We start from the raw sequence: 18,871 nt of genomic DNA, 5'->3' as shown, positions 1-18,871 counted from the left end.
CCTCACAGCTAGAAGGTCCTGGGTTCGATTCCCGCTCGGGACGCTGTGGGTGCTGGCGGCGTGCCTCCTCCTCCGCGTCATCAGTGCCTATACCCGAGGCGGGGTTGGCGAAAGGGCCCCCCTGTGTGGAGTTTGCATGTTCTCCCCGTGTCCCCTAGGGTAGGTACCCTCACAAAAAACATGCAGTAATCCTGGTCTCTAAACTGCCTCCCCCTTGCCAGCCGGGGCGCCTGATGGAGGGGAAAGGAACTGGTTGGAATAACGTGTTCCTTCCATGCACTACGTCCAACCAGGGAAACTCCCCCCTGTCAGGTGCAAAGGAGCAACTTGTGGGATAAAAATTATGGAGAAAAAAAAAGATAATGTGTTGTGTTATTTATTTGCTCATGTGTATCCAAGGACATTTAAACACTTAAACCGGAACGGAATGGAGCTGACCTATTCTGACATTCCATATGTTGATCTGAACATCTGCTCCATATATGGCCAGTACAGAATTCATTCCATATTATGTTGATCTGACCCCCCATGCCAAAGTGCCAGCGTTTGCCCAGCAGTCTGCTGTCACATAGGCAGATACATGCACGGGATTTATACAAATCGCGATTTGACAAAAAATGACAATAATGTAAAACCTTTCCTCTGAAAAACTAACATTTCGATATGACTGCCCTTCGCATCCGATAATTAGTACAGTGTGCGTATCGTTTCCGTATCCACTCTAGAGTCTGGATCTAGACTGGATCAGCAGCCTGCACAGTAGTCTCGCGTAGCCAGACAACTATCCCATAATCTCCGAATGCTATATAGATGTATGCATACATAGATGTATGATGAAGAATTTGGAAATTGTGAGAGTCAACAGTCTGGTAACGCAATATACCTGCAAAGCAACTCCATCCCAATGCAGTCTACCATTATAAATAAACACTCAAGCCACAGTACCACCAAGGCCTTTGAAAATAGACTATAGTAACTAGTTACTTTTGGAAAATAGTAAATGTAATATTATTACTCAAAATGTGAAAGCAATAAGTTACATTTCTAGTTACTAGAAAAAAGTTATATTATTACTGAAAGTAATGTTACTTTAGTTACTTTCCAACACTGGGGACCAGACTCAGATTTTCAATGACGTGCAGACCTACGGAGACCCCCAGAACAATGCTCGCTGCCCCTCTAACATTGTCCCTCAAGTGGTCTCTTGGGAAGATCATGAGTTCTGTGTTGGAAGGATTCAAGGTAGTTGTGCTGCCTGGCTGCATTGTTGTAATCTATTGCTCCCTCTGTTGGATTGTCTTGGTAAATGCAGATGTCCAGGAGTTGCATAGTAATACGTGGCTCTTCTTCACTTCGGCATTGTGCTTTTTCATGTTTTGTTCCAGAAAACAATTTCTTCACCTATGATTCACTTGATGTTACTTAGAATTTCCAGGACAGGAATTTCACAGCAATTCAACAGACAATTTGTTCACATAATGATTCATTCATGATCTCCATTATTTTAGTTTAAACTTTACGCTTTTTTTTCTTTTATGCTTTAATTTATTGCTCTCCATATATTTTTGTAGTGATAAGAAGGAACAATGCAGATTATTGGAGGCCCAAAACATGCAGTTTCAAATACCTCCCCAGTAAGGATATACTTGTGAATTATGGGAAGTTAACCTTCACTTCACTTAGAAGTGCCATTTAAAATATATCTTCAGTTATACATCTAATGCTTGTTCAACAGATGCAGGCATTATTACTGGGTCTCATTTTCACCTGACATTATTCATGTCAGACATTATTAAGTAGAAACTTTTGTAACTTCTGTTGAGCGACATGGTGACAAAGTATAAATGAAGACATAAGCCTGATTTATACCAAAAAACTAAAATAGCTGATCTACAACTCACAGCACATTACACATGAACCATTTTTGGTGTCAATGGTGTGCAACACCGGCGCACAACCAAGTTTAAATCGAACCTCAGAGGGCATAGATTCAAATGAAAATCAAATCAAACTTTATTTATAAAGCACATTTAAAAATGACTGTCATCGACCAAAGTGCTGTACAGGTTAAAAATAGGCAAGGCAATACAATGCAATACAAACAATAATCAATACAATGCATTAAGTATAACAATAGCGGTGGTGATGTTAAAATACAAAATTAAGCTTGGCTATAAGCCACGTCGAATGCACTGGGCAGATCTAATATGGAGAGGAAGGCCATTCCATAGCCTAGGGGCGCCGGGGCGGCCAGCAAACACACGGTCGCCCCTGGTTTAGAGTAGGGCAACTTGTGGCAGTCAGTAGGGAAAGGTGAGCTGACCTCAGGGCTCTAGCCGGTTTATGGGGATCAATGAGTTCGGCTAGGTTTGTTAAGTATATTCAGATCATTTACAGTATATTGTAACCAATGCATTTGTTGGGAATTCTTTGCAGTTGTATTTTATGGTGTTCATTTCCTGTATGCCCTTGGGCCCCAACAGTGGTAATGGGCTGATTGCTGACATAATAGTGTGCTTTTGATTTGAACTCAAATAGGCTCCCTGCCAACTTATAGCCAACATGATGGTCTGATACTGAAACGTCCACTCTGTCACTTTATTTTCACCATGTCACCTTTTGCACTTTTTAAGTAAAGACAATGTTTTTGGCATCCAAAGAGCCTCATTCATCCTTCAATGTGCAAGCCCCTTTTTGCTTATGGATGTATGAACGTTGCTGTTGGGAAGAAACCACCTAACTACATTTTTAAGGTTTATGATTTATTTTTATGTTGCATAAATCAGTGCTATTGTACTGTTGGACACCCTTTACATCTGTGTGTTGGTTAACAATATTGAACCAATGAATAGTAGTAAAAAGTGCTTTGGACAAACCTCTTAATTCCATTGGACCCTTCAAACTGTCTGCTAAAATGGCTAACTCCACCACCACCTCTCCCCCTCTCATGCAAGTCATTGACATCATGTAAAGTCACAACACCAACTTTTATATATATATATATATATATATATATATATATATATATATATATATATATATATATATGGAAAATATGGAAATATGTCTCTTATACTGTACCTTGGTAGTAAAGAAATGCAACCCAGATGTTTCAGTGGTGGGACAGTCTCTCTCTGAGCCCTGTCTGTGGCTATGCTGGGCACAGAGTCAAGTACGTTTTATGTAACATTACTCCGGTTCACTATGTTTGTTTTTCGATTGAGTGAAGGATGGAACAACATCACTGATGGGGAAACATGTTGACTATGTTCTTGTATAGCTCATTTAATCTTCTCTGTCTGCAGGATGTCTTCTTACAGTGTGCCACCCAGGATGGGTGGATGAAGGTGTCCACGGAGACTGCTTACAGCGCTTGAAGAAGTTCAGGGTCAGTCCCCGTATCCTGAGGTCCTTCTACAACTGCACCATCGAGAGCATCCTGATGCTCGGTGCAATCATCGTGTGGTATGGGAGCTGCACTGCTCTTCAGCAGAAGGCACTACAGAGAGTAGTGAGAACAGCCCAGCGCATAGTTGGAGGTGAGCTTCCCTCCCTCCAGGGAATATACGAGAGACGATGCGTGGCCATCCCAGTCACAGCCTGTTTTTTTTATTTCTTACAACTGCTTTTTTTTTCACACAACCTCAGCTGTTTCACACTTTCATAGAATATATATATTATACACTCATACACACAAACAACTTATTACTACAATTATTCACAATAAAACAAGGAAATAAAATACAAGTAGAGAGACAAAAACAACAGAGCGTCAACAACAATGGGAAGTGAACAATACTGAATACAGACATGACTGGAGACAGAGGCAAGCATATGAACATCTGTCAAATTGTCTGTCCTGATGAATAATCGACCGAAACGTCGACCCAGTAAAGAGCAACAGTGTCTGACAGTGTGCGGGACCCTTTCTTTGTTTTGTTTGTTTTTCAAAGATACCCTTTTTAATGTATGCTCTATTGCCCTAGCCTTCTGAGGTGTGCATCGGCCTTTTGCTAAAAAAGCATATGAACGCACCAGAAGGTCTGGGGAGAAGTATATTTGGTGAATTGTTACTCAAGATTCCGATACCTACTACCTCATTAGTAAAGGCAGTACAGGACTCCATCTTTTACTAAATATGTTTGGTTGAAGCCTCAGGGTATATGTAATAACCCTACATTCAGCCACACTGGAACGAACACTTGTTTGACTGACTGCTTTTCCTATTTTGGATTACCACCCACCCTTGGTGTGGATTTGTTATCCTATGATACTACTTTTAAATCTTGATGTGTTGTATAATATGTGATGTTTTGCACAACAAGTTTATATTTTTGATTTTCTCTTTGTCTTTGGTCAGTCGTCGGCTGTTTTTAAAATGCTTTATAAATAAAATTGACTTGACTTTTCTTTAGTGATCTGCTTCCCATTATGTCCTGCTTATTGCACAGCAACAAAACTATTTGATTTTAACATTTGGCTTATAGTAGTAAAAATCTGTTCTGGAGGAGGCATTCTTCTTGTGTACAGAACACCACACAGCAGCAGTAGCCTACTGTAAGTGTGGTAAATGGTAAATGGTGCATTTATATAGCGCCTTTATCCAAGGCGCTTTACATAGATTGTGCATTACATTGACCCATTCACAGTTTCACACACACATTCATACACCGATTGCGGCGGAAGCCATGCAAGGTACCAACCAGCACATCGGGAGCAATTTGGGGTTCAGTGTCTTGCCCAAGGACACTTCGACATGTAGACAGGAGGAGCCGGGATTCGAACCGCCGACCCATGGATCATTGGACGACCTGCTCTACCTCTTGAGCCACAGTGTGCATGCTTACCGTGTGCTCGGGTATTTTCGGAAGCCCCAATAAACGTCAGAGCATGACCTTTTTACAATGAAGTTACACCATGCCGTATTTAATACCTCGCCATGTGACTTTATTATTATTAATATAGGCTACTTTATTAATAAACGTCAGAGCATGACCTTTTTACAATTAAGTCTGTCTGTCTAATGGAGCTCCAAATAAACGTCAAAGCATGACCCTTTTTCATTTAAGTTACACCATGCCGTATATAATACCTCACCATGTGACTTTATTATTATTATTATTAATATACTTTATACTATATTATATTATACAGAATACATTGCACAAGCACGCCGCATGCCTCTCTAACATGAGGGGCAAGATTACAGGAACCGGAGGCGGAGACGTAGTTCACCAGTTGAGGTTCTCTATTTATTAATAACCAAGTCAGTACAACTTATCATCATTCACTGTGTAACTCTCTGTTGTTGTTCACACACACAGCCGCATTTCACACACAGCACATACACATTAAATCCGTCACTCACTCCACAGTCCCGGAAGTCCCACCCCAAAGGGGCTGAGCCATAGCCGGCCGCTACAGTTCTCTCCGAACATGGAGCCAGCCCTGGTGTCCCTGCAGTGACCACAGGGCACTCTCGCAGATATGAAAATGTCAAAATCGAGCTGCTTAATCTCAACGCAACCACGTTTAAATAAACGTCAGAGCGTGACCTTTTCACATTTAAGTCACGCCATCACGCCAGTCACGCCGTCAATATGTGAAGTAAATAAGTAATGAATGGTTTGCCAAACGGCATCATTTGATGTAAAATTCATGAGACTGTGTTGGCCAGCCACTGTTCTTTTGGGCACATGAACGAGGCACTGCGGAGACGGGAGCGCAAAATGATCCGAAGTTTACAATAGCTACTCCCAGAGTCCCATTGATGATCCGATAGCCATAGCCTACAATTATTATGCATATGCCATGTTAGCTATACAGTTTATAAATCATGCTGAGCTAAACATGTGTTTTAATTTTGAAGTATTTATATTTAAACAAGATGAAGAAAGTCTCCACTCGGATCCCCACACACAGTGACAGCCCTCCATGTTTAGGCCTACGCACGGCAGACAGACAGAATATTCTGTACACTGCAGTGTTTTTTATGTGTTTCCTTAAGCAATAGATTAATGTGCTCGTCCTCATATTTCGATGAGGGCTTCGGTCTCCTTATTTGGCCATGTCACATGGTAACCTAACGGGACATCTTTGCCTACTGCGTAAAATGAATATCCCTTCTCCGCCTCCAACTGTGCAGCTTGGATGATATATTCTTAGTTTACTTATGATCCTAGATGGCTATTTCTATGCATTTTATGTATTACCTTGTGTTGTTCTTGCTTACTGTAAATCGCTCTGGATTAGTATGCTAAATGCCCTAAATTGTAAATTGTATGTTCTTCAAGATGCAGCAGATTCGTTTCCAGGAATTACATTTTGGGCAGGCAAGATGTGTTAATTGTCAATCGTAGCACTAAAGGTTTTCAAAGAGATATAGGTGTTATGTTCTAATAATATGGACACTGTGTTATATAGGGTGGGTTTGCAGATAATGGTTAAGATGCCTTTAAGAGATTGGTTATTATGGGATGCGTAGGCTACGTAATACACAGAGCGCACAAATTAACAAGGAAGTCTGTTCTGTACTGAGACAAGAGACTGAGTAAAGCAGTGTTGGTTCTGACGTTCAATCGTGTGTGCGTAGGACTACCTGCCAGACGAGTAGGAATCAAAGGGTGAAAGGCATTCAGTTACATTCCAATGGGTGATTGAGGGCCGCGCTCTACCGCAACGGCCAATCAGCTGTCCAATAATAGTTTTTGATTGATTGATTGAAATATAACAGTTTGCAGAATTACAGTACATTTCAAGCACAAACTCAATACAAAGACTGTTAACTGTAAGTGGAAGACCCAATTAAGCATTACACTTGTTTACAAGAGGGTCCACCTTGTTCAATTCATCAAAACATTTAGAGACATACAAATAGACACTTCTATATAGTCAAAGAACAGAACAGGAATTCATCATAAAGGAGGTAAAAAGGGAAAAGAAACATATACAGTGAGGGGAAAAAGGGGTGGGGGGGATTCAGATTTTACGGGGGCCAGTTTCGAATTGCAGCCGTCCGTAGGTGCCCTTTGAGAGCGGTTTTGAAGGAGTCAAGGGATTCACATGTCTTATTGACTGTTGGTAGGGCGTTCCACATTTTGTGGCATAGGAGCGAAAATAATTTAGTCCCTTGTTTGTGCCGAATCTGGGTTGTACATGGTTCATTGCACTCCCTCTGGTGTTGTGGGTGTGGACTTCGTTAACATTAAGGAAGTATCTAGACAGGTACATGGGTATCTTGGTGGTGTATCAAATCTTGTGGACCAGACCCATTGCAAGATGCTGTACTCTGTCGTCGACCCTAAGCCATTCCAGCCTGTCAAAGTGGGCAGGGGTGAGGTGGGTTCGGGGGGTGAGGCCAAGTATAGGAGCCTGACCAGTGTGTTGTGGGAAGTCTGGAGCCTAGTTTTTAGGGCCTTTGAGGTGCTGTGGTACCAGGAGGTGCATGCATAGTCAAAGAAACCTTGTACGAGGGCTCCTGTTAAGGTCTTCAAGGTGTTTTTGTTGACCAGTGAGGAGATCCTGTAAAGGAATCTTGTTCTTTGGTTGACTTTTTTGATTATGTTGGTGGCCATTTTATCACCGGAAAGATTAGCCTCCAGGATGGAACCTAGGTAGGTAATTTCATCTTTACGTGTGATAACATTGTCACCCACTCTAACCAAGAAGTAATTTGCCTTGCTGAGATTACTATTAGATCCAAAGAGAATGGATTCAGTTTTTCCCAGGTGTAAAGATAGTTTGTTATCAGCGAGCCAGGTGCAGATTCTACCGAGTTCAGAGCTGAGGGCCTTTTCAACCTGCAGTTTGTTCCTGTCCGAGATTAGCAGTGCTGAGTCATCTGCGAACAGGAACAAGTTGCAGTCACAAGCTGATGTCATGTCGTTTACATATATTAGGAACAGTAGAGGCCCTAGTATGCTTCCTTGTGGAACACCACAGCTCACTGGGAGGGGGGGGGGGGCAGTGTTCCATTCACCTCCACCATCTGTTCTCTCCCCTCCAGGTAGGATTGCATCCAGCTCACTGATGTGCTATCGAAACCAATTGCTTTTAGCTTGTTAACCAGTATGGAGCCTTTTGGAGGTCCAGCATGACCATGCCGCAGTATTTGCCAGCATCCACCTCATGTTTGATGTGGTCACTCAAATAGTCAGTGGAGTGGGATGTTCTGAAGCCAGATTGGAACTCGTACATTAATTTATTTGTGGCAAGATACTTTTCAACCTGTTCATAGACTATTGCGAGGGACACAGCGCAACGGGGCACTGCCAGACACGCGACCGCCGCACCGTCACCCGCTCGGAAGCCGCCGTCGGACGGGAGGCAGCGGTGCGACCGCTCCTCCAGCCGCGGCGTGAGCCCAGGCCCGCTTCGCTCCCCAGCCCGACCGACCCAGCCCTTAGAGCCAATCCTTATCCCGAAGTTACGGGTTCTCAGGTCTTGTTTTTGGCCTCTCTTTTTTCTCATTGTATGGATTTTGGCCAGGCAGAAATAGATTTGGACAGGCGGACGCCTGTCCTCGCCTTATTGTAGATATGCCACTGGCTAGTGCCCTCTTTCCTATTGTCTGATGCTATATTAACTGATTTTGTTGGGAGACATCAAGGACCTCCCTGGATCTCACTTTTACAACTACTGTTGTTGTTGTTTTTATTTTTTGCTGTGTAATTCTCACAGTGTTTTTACTCTGTATATTATTGTATACACAACTTGCTTGCTCCTGGTTGGTTGTAATAGCTTGTTAAGTACATTTCAGGCACATAATTGGGATGTGGAAGCATACATTTTATCTGTTGGCTTCAGATGCGTTATTTCACATAATTAAAACTGGATGGAGGCAAAAATGAATTTCCACACTAGGGCTCTATATTTTCGTCCATGCTAAACCCCTTATCCCTAAATTACTTTGCCTTTTTCTATTTCCATTTTTGAATAGTTAAAATAGCCAATCACAACATGTCATGTATGGGCCATCATCAGTGATCCAAAATTGGACATAGTCTGTAATTCAGTTCCAAATACACTCTCATTTGTACTTTCAGTGTTAGGTATAGGCTAAGCAAACTGGTCAGGCTACACTTTGCCTTAATCCCAGAACCCACTTCACCCCTGCCCATTTCGATAGGCTGGAATGGCTTAGGGTAGATGACAGTATAACAACTTGCAATGGGCCTGGTCTATAAGATTCGCTACACCACTAAGATACACATGTACCTGTCAAAATACTTATGTCAACCAAGTCCACAATCACAACACCAGAGGGAACCACGTGCAACCCAGCTCATATGCCACTAAAATGTGGAATGCCCTACAATAGCCATTAAGAAGATGTGAATCCCTAGACTCCTTCAAAACCGCTCTCAAAGAGCACCTACGGGCGGCTGCAATTCGAACCCCCCCCCCCCCCCCCCCCTCATGACACCCCCCCCTTTCCATTCCATACTGTACATGTTTTTTCCCTTTTTAAAAAAACTGTATATGATGGTTTCCTTTTTTCATCAAAGTGTATATTTGCACATCATTAAATGTTCTGATGAATTGAAAATGGAGGACCGTTATGTAAACAAGCCTTTTTCTGGTTCTATCCTCAAGTTTTTGTATTGACCTGTACTTTCGTTTGAAATTTATTAATTCTGCATACTGTGAAATAAAATGTGCTTCCAGTATAGTTTAGTTCAGTTATTCTTTTTTCCTTTTTTTGTCTTTCTCACACGACTTTGGCTCTTGGTCGGGACCTAGTCCTGATTGTCAGGTGAAACCTGACCTATGTCTTACTCAAAATGTAATGACGACTTTGGCTAGTCGGGACCTAGTCCTGATTGGTTGCATCGTCTCTAAGCAACAGCATGCCTCTCTAGCCTATGGGACTAGTCCTGATTGGCTCAGCAAACAACGACACAAACAGTCATGGCTGCCTCTCGGACATGACAACAGCAGCTAATGTTGTGCGCTAAACTGCAAGGACGGACAGCAGCAAAGCCACAACAAAATAGAATGACGCAAACAACGGCCACGAGGTTGTGACATACAAACATAGGCCTATACATCTAACTATAAATGCGCCACGTCTCTGTCTGCGTGCATGTGTGTAATGCACACCGACTTCACATTCGACACACACGTTCCACACCCCCACAAGGAGTGCAGTGCCCGGTATCGAGTCGGTCAGCCCCACGGTTCTCCATAACCACCACAAAAGGCTCTGGTCAGACTCTGCCAGTGCAGGCCTAATGAGCAAAAGTCCCCTAACCTGTGCAATTTACAGCCTCTGCCTCAGCCTATTATTTGCCATGGTAACCCCACACCTGCAAATTGATTACTTAACCACTCCACTTTTCACAGTCAGTTTGCACTCTTCAGACATAGGCAGACTGGCAGATACAGAGATCTCCATGTGGGACAGTGGGACACAGACAGATAGTTAAAACGGGTGCTATGACAAGTTGACAACGGGTATTATTAGGTTCCCAAGTTGCATCGCTCTCAAGTAGGCCCGTGGCCGACGGGCACGTACAAGCATAGTTACTAAAATAATAACTTGAAAGGTCGCAATTTTGAAAAATTGCAAAGTGTGGTTGCCGCAATCACTTACATAGGCCCCTCCCACAAATTTTGCTAGCCAAATACAATGTCAAGTCACCCCTGCGATCATGTGGAAGTAATTCGGAGGGGATTTATCCCCCCAAAAATCATGTTTTTGCAACACATGGTTAAATTTTTCGCATTTGAGGCTACCTATGGATGAAAATGGAATTGTGTTGCTCTGTGTTGATGCCATCACGCAATACATGTGATTCAAATTTGGGGTGGATGTGGATCAGACGCTTGGTTCATGATTTGTGGCATTTTTTGTAAAATAGGCCCCTCACACTAACTTCGGAAGCCGATTAGGGCCGAACGATCTGTATAAAGTTTATACAGAAAGATAATAGGAAACAAAGAAATAAAAGGTGAGGGGAACTATAGTATGGTGTCCCATAGGCAACCACACTAATAAAGTGTTACAATTACTATAGTCTGGCAATAATAATAATACTAATATGGGTAGGTATAAGGTATTCCACCCTACCGGTTTTTGGCAAGCAAGAAAGCAGTGGGGGACAGAAACGGGATGGTGCATGATTATTGGACTGGAAATCACACTAGTACCCAAAACCCAGCTATGCAAAAGAAAATGAGAACACAAAAGAAACCAAAGGGAAAGAAATGTTCATTTGTGTTTGAGTGATATCTGATTATGTGATTTATTTATTGCTATTTATTATTGAGTATTTGAAAAGAAAATATGCATTTGAAGAAGAGTAACATGCGTATTTAAGTTGATGATTGAAACCAGTAATGACAACATGATGACGGATGTCAAAGGTTTAACTTGAAAATGTTTTCTTGATTTGTACAGTGTTAAAGGTGGCAGCGGTGGCCGAACGGATAGCGGCGCGGTCTAGATACCGGAAGGTTCCCAGTTCGAATCAGCCGTCCGACACGTTAAAATTACCACCGCTGAAATGCCCTTGAACAAGGCATCAACCACTACGATGAAATGTGTTCTATGAGCAGGGCCTGGCTGGAAACAAGTTCTTGAGCTTAGCCCAGATACCCTGGGTAAATATAGATTTCATTTCATTTCATTTCATTTCATTTCAAAGAATGCTTATAGATTTGTTTGAAGAGACATATGCATTTGAAAATATAGATATAGATTTCATTTCATTTCATTTCAAAGAATGCTTATAGATTTGTTTGAAGAGACATATGCATTTGAATTGCGTTTTGTATTATATTGTGAAAAGAAGAGAGGGGAGGAAATGTATATAAGAGAAATGTATGAAAAAGAAAATATATCCAATGTGCGATCAAGTGGGGGTGTTGAGATTTATGATCTGAATTGTATATATTTTTTATTATTGATGGACTCTTATTGTGAAGTAACAAACCCCAGACCGGAAGTGCTTGTTATCTGCAGTGTATATAACCAGGTGTGAATAAACCTGCCTCAGTTACGTGTGTCGTACTGAGATCACCAGCAACACTACGCTGATGCCTCCTGGTGTATTTATTTACTGAGTGTTATTCCTCCGTCTATTATTCTTCACTTCTATATTTCTGTTACACACGCTAAGACAGCTGTGAAACTCAACAGGAGATACTGTACAAAATGTTGTTCTTTGGTTGACTTTTTATTACTTTAGTAGCCATGTTTTCACTGGAAAGTTATATATGCCTCTAAAATAAAACCCAGGTATGTAATTTTCTATTTTATTTTGATGGCTGTCATTCACTTTTACTGTGAAGCCTTACAGAGGTTTGCGCTCCCGGTGCGATTTTCCGAACCCGAAGAATAGCAGATCTACAAGCTCACAGTTGGTATACAATGCATAATGTTGACGCGTGTTGTGGTCTTTTTAATTGGTTTTCGTGGTGTTGCCATAGTGTTGCGCTTCTCCAGCTCGTGGGAGCCAATCAGAAAGTCCCGCCCTGTTTGTCGCCTGTTACAGCCAATGAATGAAATCTAACGTCACTTGCGGGCGTAGCTATGCACAGAGATCGAGGCTGGAAGGAAAAGTAGCCCCACTCAGCGCAACTCTCCTGTTTGATTGCCACGTAAAAGTTTTGACAGACAAGAAAGATGTGTTGGACTTGGAATTGGTTGAGTCTGCTGTTCAGAGGGGTGAGTGTAACCAGTATAAATCACTAGTGTTTATTTAGTGTAAGAGGTACAGGTACTAATCGTTTATGAAGATTTTTGGCACTAGTATACCGGTACGTCGTTATATTCCTCTACACATGTCCACTGCTCAGCTCACAAGACACCCACGACACGGACACGTGCATGCGTTTAGGCTAACTTTTAGCTAGCCCTGGCGCGGCTTTCTCACACTTTTGTATCTAAGGCTTCTTGCCTCCTGGCACTTTCCTTTTTTTATTTTCATGATTTAATGTATTGCTCTATACTATGCTAAAATCAAATCAGATACTCTAAAGTAATACGAATAATTATGGATTGAATGGGTCTTTTTTCTGTGTTTCAGCGTGGCCGCCCCACGCCCCAATCTGGACACGTTGTGGCCCTAAAGGTGAAGATTGAACTCATAGAGGGCGACGGTACCATGGACACAAACCCCCTCAAACACAGACAGAAAGAGTCTGTTGAAGTGAAAGTCCTGGCGAACATCACAGACCTGGATTTTCTGGACGAGATCGAGCGACAGGTAAGTGATCATGTTTAGCAATGATTTGCCTAGCTGGCACTTTATAGACAGACAAGGAAGACTCACTGTTGTGGGGGTTGCTAGGCCCCGGCCTAGGTCCAGTGTGTTAGCGAACAATTGCTTACGTTTTCCTCCACACAATAATTAAATAATTACAACATATCATCACACATCAAAGCCTCCCGATTACTCCGCCCCTGGACTTAAACCGAGTGCACATTCAATTTTGCATTTCTCTTTACTGCAGTGGTTCCCAAACTTTCTCACGTCAAGGACCCCCAAAATGACACTAATTAGCCTGCAGAGCCCCATTTGAAAAGATATGCCAAGGACCCCCATAAGAGAAGATTTGTACGGCTCTAGCAGTGATTTTAAACCATTTTAATTTCAAGGGCCCCCGTTTTGACATGCATTAGGCTACGGACCCCCATTTAATGCCATTTCTATCTCTGGGACCCCCAATTTATGTTGTAAAATCAATGTTAATTTAACACTGAGTGTGTACAAATGGAACTAAATGGACCCGTTGGGGTCCGTTTGGTTCCATTTTCATACTCCGTGTTACAGACCCACAAACAAGGGTCCATTTGGTATCAAACTATCATTTAGCTGGGGACCCCCTGGAACTCCCTCAAGGACCCCTGAGGGTCCTGGAGCCCTTTGTCTGTTAATGTTTATGTTAATGATTTTTAATACAAAACCAGTTTCAAAGTAGTACAAGTTGACTGAAACAAAATGCCAGGTGGAATTTAATTCAGTCAGCTGTCCTTGCTATGTGATCTGTTAACTAAACTAAAAATAATCACAAATGCAAGTTTTATCACAATATTTGCCAGGATAACATATGTTTTTGAGTGGTGCAAACCACTTCAACAACCAGCTTTGTCTGTATGTACATGTGAGCATGGTTAGTGTGTGACGTCACTGCACCACTCAATTCACACGGGTGTGATTTTTTACTATCTTCCAGGTCTTTTCAGGGGCTGGCGCTATCTCAGACTTGCGGTCAGAAATCGTAAACGGGTTCGGCATTGCTCACAAACACAAACCTGGATTTGCCGTGCCCCTGAGTACAGTTATTGGAATTCTCAGGCCAGGAACTCAAGTGACTGTTCGCCAGAAGCTGGTAAGTCACACATTATTATTTATTTTTTACAAAAATGACAAAATATTAGAGGTGGTCCGATCGATCGGCCACCGATTGGTGATCGGCCGATATTCACTCCAAATGACTCAATCTGTTATCGGGATCGGCCCCAAGAAACCTGATCGGAGCACCTCTACAAAATATATTCTATATCTGGGTAGAGTCTAGATCTCTGAGCATAGGGGTACCACCTACATTCCTTCCTCTTCAATGAAACACATTATGTTCTTAATTGATCCTGTCATCATGTTGGGGACAGAAGCGCTGCATCACTTGAAGCGAATCAGATAATATAACCATAGCATAAATTGTCTCAACATGCTATCGTTGAGTTGTGCTCTTATAGGACACACCAACAATGACTATCATGTCTGTCAGAGTGGAGATGGCACCCCCATGTCAAACCAATATACATCAAATACAGCCAATCGCATAACAGAGAATGCAAGACATCCTAGCAAAAAAATGGGACCCAAATGTGTGCGCGCGCACTCTTCCTGCATACAGTTTGTTTAAAGTAGTTGGTTATGATGTGAATGCACTCAGTTTCACCCCTAAACCGTAGTCCTACTCTAAACGTAAAGTAGAGATGTGAGCATCTAGCCTGGGTTCCAGCCTAGACTAGTTTACCTTCTATAATCCTACCATACCTCCTGGACCAGCGATTCCCGACCTACGGGCCACGATTTAAAATGGAACATTTATGATAGTATAGCATTAACTCATTTAAAAGTAGACTTCGGCGAAAGCCATTGGAGGGAAAAAGTCATCAAAGATATCTTCGGCAGTAAATAAAATAAAATAATTATATAAAATAAGTAATATTTTTTTTCTTTAACCAGTATGTCATCACTGTTGTATAATTAAACAATTTAACTAACATGAAAAACATGTGTCCTTCTTCCTTGTTGGATCAGGTCCAAGGGGAGGAGTCCCTTTACCTTGCTGAAAACATTAGCACCAACAAGAAGAAGCAGTGAATCCTGAATATGAGATGTAAGCATGTGTTATTATGAAATAATTAATGTTTAAAAATTGTCATGGTATTTTTTCTTTAATACCTTAGTGTGGCATCACTGTGATATAAATAGGTTTTTATAAACGGGTAATTAAACCACTTCTATAACATGAAAACCTCTTCTTTCTGATTGAATCAGCACCAGGCAATTGAAGCCGCTTGCTCGACCCCTGCTATTCCCATGGTGTTCTGCTAGCAGAGGTTCTGCTCCATGAGGGGGAACTCCATCTTTATTTATTCTTTCCATCCACTCACACACCACACTATGTCTCACACATCCACATTTACACCACTGATTACTGCCTCCACACATCATAGGATCCTTATTTAATAAAATCACTTGTTATACTTTTACACTGTCTTCTTGACTCCAATGTTTGTCATATGCCATTACCTGCTGAGTAGACTTTTGTTAAGTTATCAGTGAACAGTTATCAGTAGATGTTAGACAACACCATTACTAATATTAAGACGAGTTGGCTTAACACTTAAATTAGCGTATCATCAAAATGGTAGCTGAAGTTACATATTTGAGGAAGTCCCCTCTGTCTAGTGTCCACCTCTCCTCCCCCTCCTCGCTGCCACTTATATTGAGACAGGTATTGCTGCAGCTTCATAGTGGATCGGGTGACAGCTCTTCTCATACTTCGACTATGCAGAGGAGGAGTGTCGGCAACTACACTGCAAGGACAAAAATCTCAAAACATAAATAACGTAGACAGGGTGGGGGAGTTTAAACGATTTGTCTAAACGATATGTATTGCAAGAGGCAAACACTTGCAATTCCCAGAATTGCACCTTTCCAGTTATACAGTGTTAAGCAGATTCTAATGGATTATAGTTACATTTGTAACGGATCATAGACATGGGATAGCATAGCAAGTGAACACTTGCAATTCAATACAATACCTGAAGTATATAGGCCTACCTCACTGTCCTTTAGGACTTATTAATTGGTTAATTGTATTACTCAACATTCAACTCTTTGCAACAGTTTATTTTCATACACAAGACCTATAAATTACACTTCAATATTATAAGTGAAAAGATGCATTTCTGGGTCAGACATTTGCAGTAGACTATTCTTGTACACACATGGACACATTATAACCCCCTATAACAAATGTCTGGTCAGCTGGTCAGTTTGTCTGCAGGTGGTTTCACAAATGTACTGTATGTATACACAATATTTAATCATATAGGTAGAGGCAGTCATGTTAGTAACTTTGTGCTGTGCACAGACATTGCAGTGATAGATTGTTGCTGTTCCGATATACTCCTCAAGAGGGCGACATCAACACATGTTTACAATGAGTGTTCAGTGTGAGACTTCAGAGTGCCCACGTTTCTTTCGCTTTAGAAATACTGGTAGCAGCAGTGGTATAGGCCTACTAGTACTTAAAGTTTTAGCAACAGTAGAAGCTTAGATTTCAGGTGGACACAGAAACCCGGCAATTCAAAGAGGAATGGAGGTCAGAGAGGGTGCTAAAGTATAACCTTCAACGATATCAGCCTAATCAATCATCATATGCCATGTCGTGCCAAGAGGGAGTGACCACACTGACCACGTTTCAACTGAAGCCAAAGAGGAATGAGAGGTACAATCATGCAATTCACATTGTCTGATTCCACATGAGCAACCACCAGTAGAACTGAAATAAATTGATTAAGCCATTTTGTGATGGGATAAAATGCTCAGTGCATTAGAGCTGCATTTAGCTGCCTGTGACAAGTCCACTGACCACTGATGTGCTGAGTTCAAGGTGGTGCAGGCACATATAAGAATATTAGGCCTACTTATTTATGTTTGGTAAGCTTTTAGACATTGCAGCAGTATAATTAAAACAAAACAAACAGCACATACAAAGACACTCAGTAATAAGGACATCAAATTAGTCAATGTAGCCTACTACAAGCAGCACGCAACAGTCGTATAGCCTACGTTAGTTGTAGTTTTATTCGTCTGGTGGGAATTCTGATAAATGTGAGTGTTAGAGGCATTTTGGGGTAAAAGTCGGGAACTATTTTACCTAATTCAAGGGTGCTGAATCAGGAAAACCTGGTTCCCAAGCAAAAATAAATGTTTTAAACTAATTTGTATAACAAAATGGCTGGCGATTTTGAACTATTTCTTCAACAAACCTATAACAAAGCAAACTAGAAAAAGTGCCCCTCGGGGCACAGGTCTCCACCAGGGCAGGTCAGGTTGTGGCCTCCTGGTGGCGCTATAATAGGCCAATGTGAAAAGGGTGCCATTTCTTCATGCCTTTGATGGCAATTGGATGATTTGCAAAAATCAACCTGTTGATGGCAATTGGATGTTTTGCAAAAATCAACCTGTTGGTGGCGCTATAACAGGCCAATGTGAAAAGGGTGGTATATATTCCTCAGCCTAGTAAGACAATGTGTGAAAGATTTCACGTAAATTGCATGCTGCATTCATGATTTGAGGCTTTTGTTCAAAACGGGGCAATCTTGCAAACTGTGAAAGCCAATTATAGTCAATTAGGATGGAATATGAAATATCGGACAAATCCAACTTGAGCACATGACCATAGAGATACTGTGTAACGATTTGTGAGATTTTTGGACAGAATCTGGAGGAGTAATATCAAAAAATGTGTTTTACAAAAGTCGGCCTCCTGGTGGCGCTATAAAAGGCAGATGCGGAAAATGCAGGTCAAAGGTTTGTCCTTGGCCTTCGGCCTGATGGAGACAATAAAATGGACAAATACAGTGTCCATATCTATGTTCTGAGGGTCAGACAATGTGTGTAAGGACCTTAAAGAGTTGTAGTGGAGTACCCTGTGTGTGTGTGTGTGTGTGTGTGTGTGTGTGTGTGTGTGTGTGTGTGTGTGTGTGTGTGTGTGTGTGTGTGTGTGTGTGTGTGTGTGTGTGTGTGTGTGTGTGTGTTTCTCTATGTGGACAATCCGCGTAAGATGATACCCATATATGGAGACGCCTGGATAATCACCTAGATCTCCATATATGGGCTGTTCAATAACTTTACAATCTGACCTCACTGATTCCATATGGATATATCTGACATGGTGTTGGTGTCACATCATAATAATGACTCACTGGCCAAAATCTCTACATCTGACCTCACAGTTCCATATACTGTAGATATAGCTGAGCTGTCATGACATCACCAGCTCACCAGAATGTTGTAAAACCAAATAGAATCACAAACAAATTAATCAAGTTGTGTGACTTCGAGAAAAGCGGAAGAACAGCACTGGGCCCTAGTGCCCCAGCACTAGGTCGTACTGCTGGGGCAGATCGGCGTGTGCACGCATCCGCCTGGGTGACGTCAGACGTGGGTTAGGTGTCAAAAACGCAGAAGTTTCATAGTTATCTGCGACCTTCGGTGTATGTGTGTGTGCATGCGCACGTGCAATGCGTGCGCAGCGTATATGTGTCTGGACTCTGCAGGGATGAAGGCAGAATTCATGAGTGCAATGGATCTAATTGTCTTAAGTGGTTTTATAAACG

General features: G+C 41.8%; 1 protein-coding gene across 2 annotated transcripts; it reads left to right on the top strand.

Annotated features, from left to right (window-relative positions):
- Positions 1-12,028: 12,028 nt before the first annotated feature.
- Positions 12,029-15,596, top strand: LOC306942130 (uncharacterized protein). 2 transcript variants are annotated; one of them, XM_079527865.1, is made up of 5 exons: positions 12,029-12,241; positions 13,032-13,211; positions 14,182-14,337; positions 15,276-15,354; positions 15,516-15,596. In XM_079527865.1, exons 2-4 carry the CDS (start codon positions 13,110-13,112, stop codon positions 15,336-15,338), a joined length of 321 nt encoding a protein of 106 aa, XP_079383991.1. In that variant the 5' UTR covers positions 12,029-12,241; positions 13,032-13,109; the 3' UTR covers positions 15,339-15,354; positions 15,516-15,596. The 2 variants fall into 2 exon arrangements, with proteins under 2 accessions (XP_079383991.1, XP_079383990.1); XM_079527864.1 differs by having other exon boundaries at positions 12,029-13,211.
- The last annotated feature ends 3,275 nt before the right edge of the window (positions 15,597-18,871 follow it).

The sequence above is a fragment of the Electrona antarctica genome, assembly GCF_951216825.1.
Source record: "Electrona antarctica genome assembly, chromosome: 2".
NCBI lineage: Eukaryota > Metazoa > Chordata > Actinopteri > Myctophiformes > Myctophidae > Electrona > Electrona antarctica.
Note: the sequence above shows the minus strand (reverse complement) of the source record. Positions and strands in the feature narration are given on the sequence as shown.

Excerpts from the sequence above, each read along its gene's own strand:
- LOC306942130 (XM_079527864.1), top strand. The coding sequence starts at position 13,008 with ATGGGTCTTTTTTCTGTGTTTCAGCGTGGCCGCCCCACGCCCCAATCT. Across the intron at positions 13,212-14,181 it reads TGGACGAGATCGAGCGACAG|GTCTTTTCAGGGGCTGGCGC; the intron begins GTAAGTGATCAT and ends ACTATCTTCCAG. Across the intron at positions 14,338-15,275 it reads TGACTGTTCGCCAGAAGCTG|GTCCAAGGGGAGGAGTCCCT; the intron begins GTAAGTCACACA and ends TTGTTGGATCAG.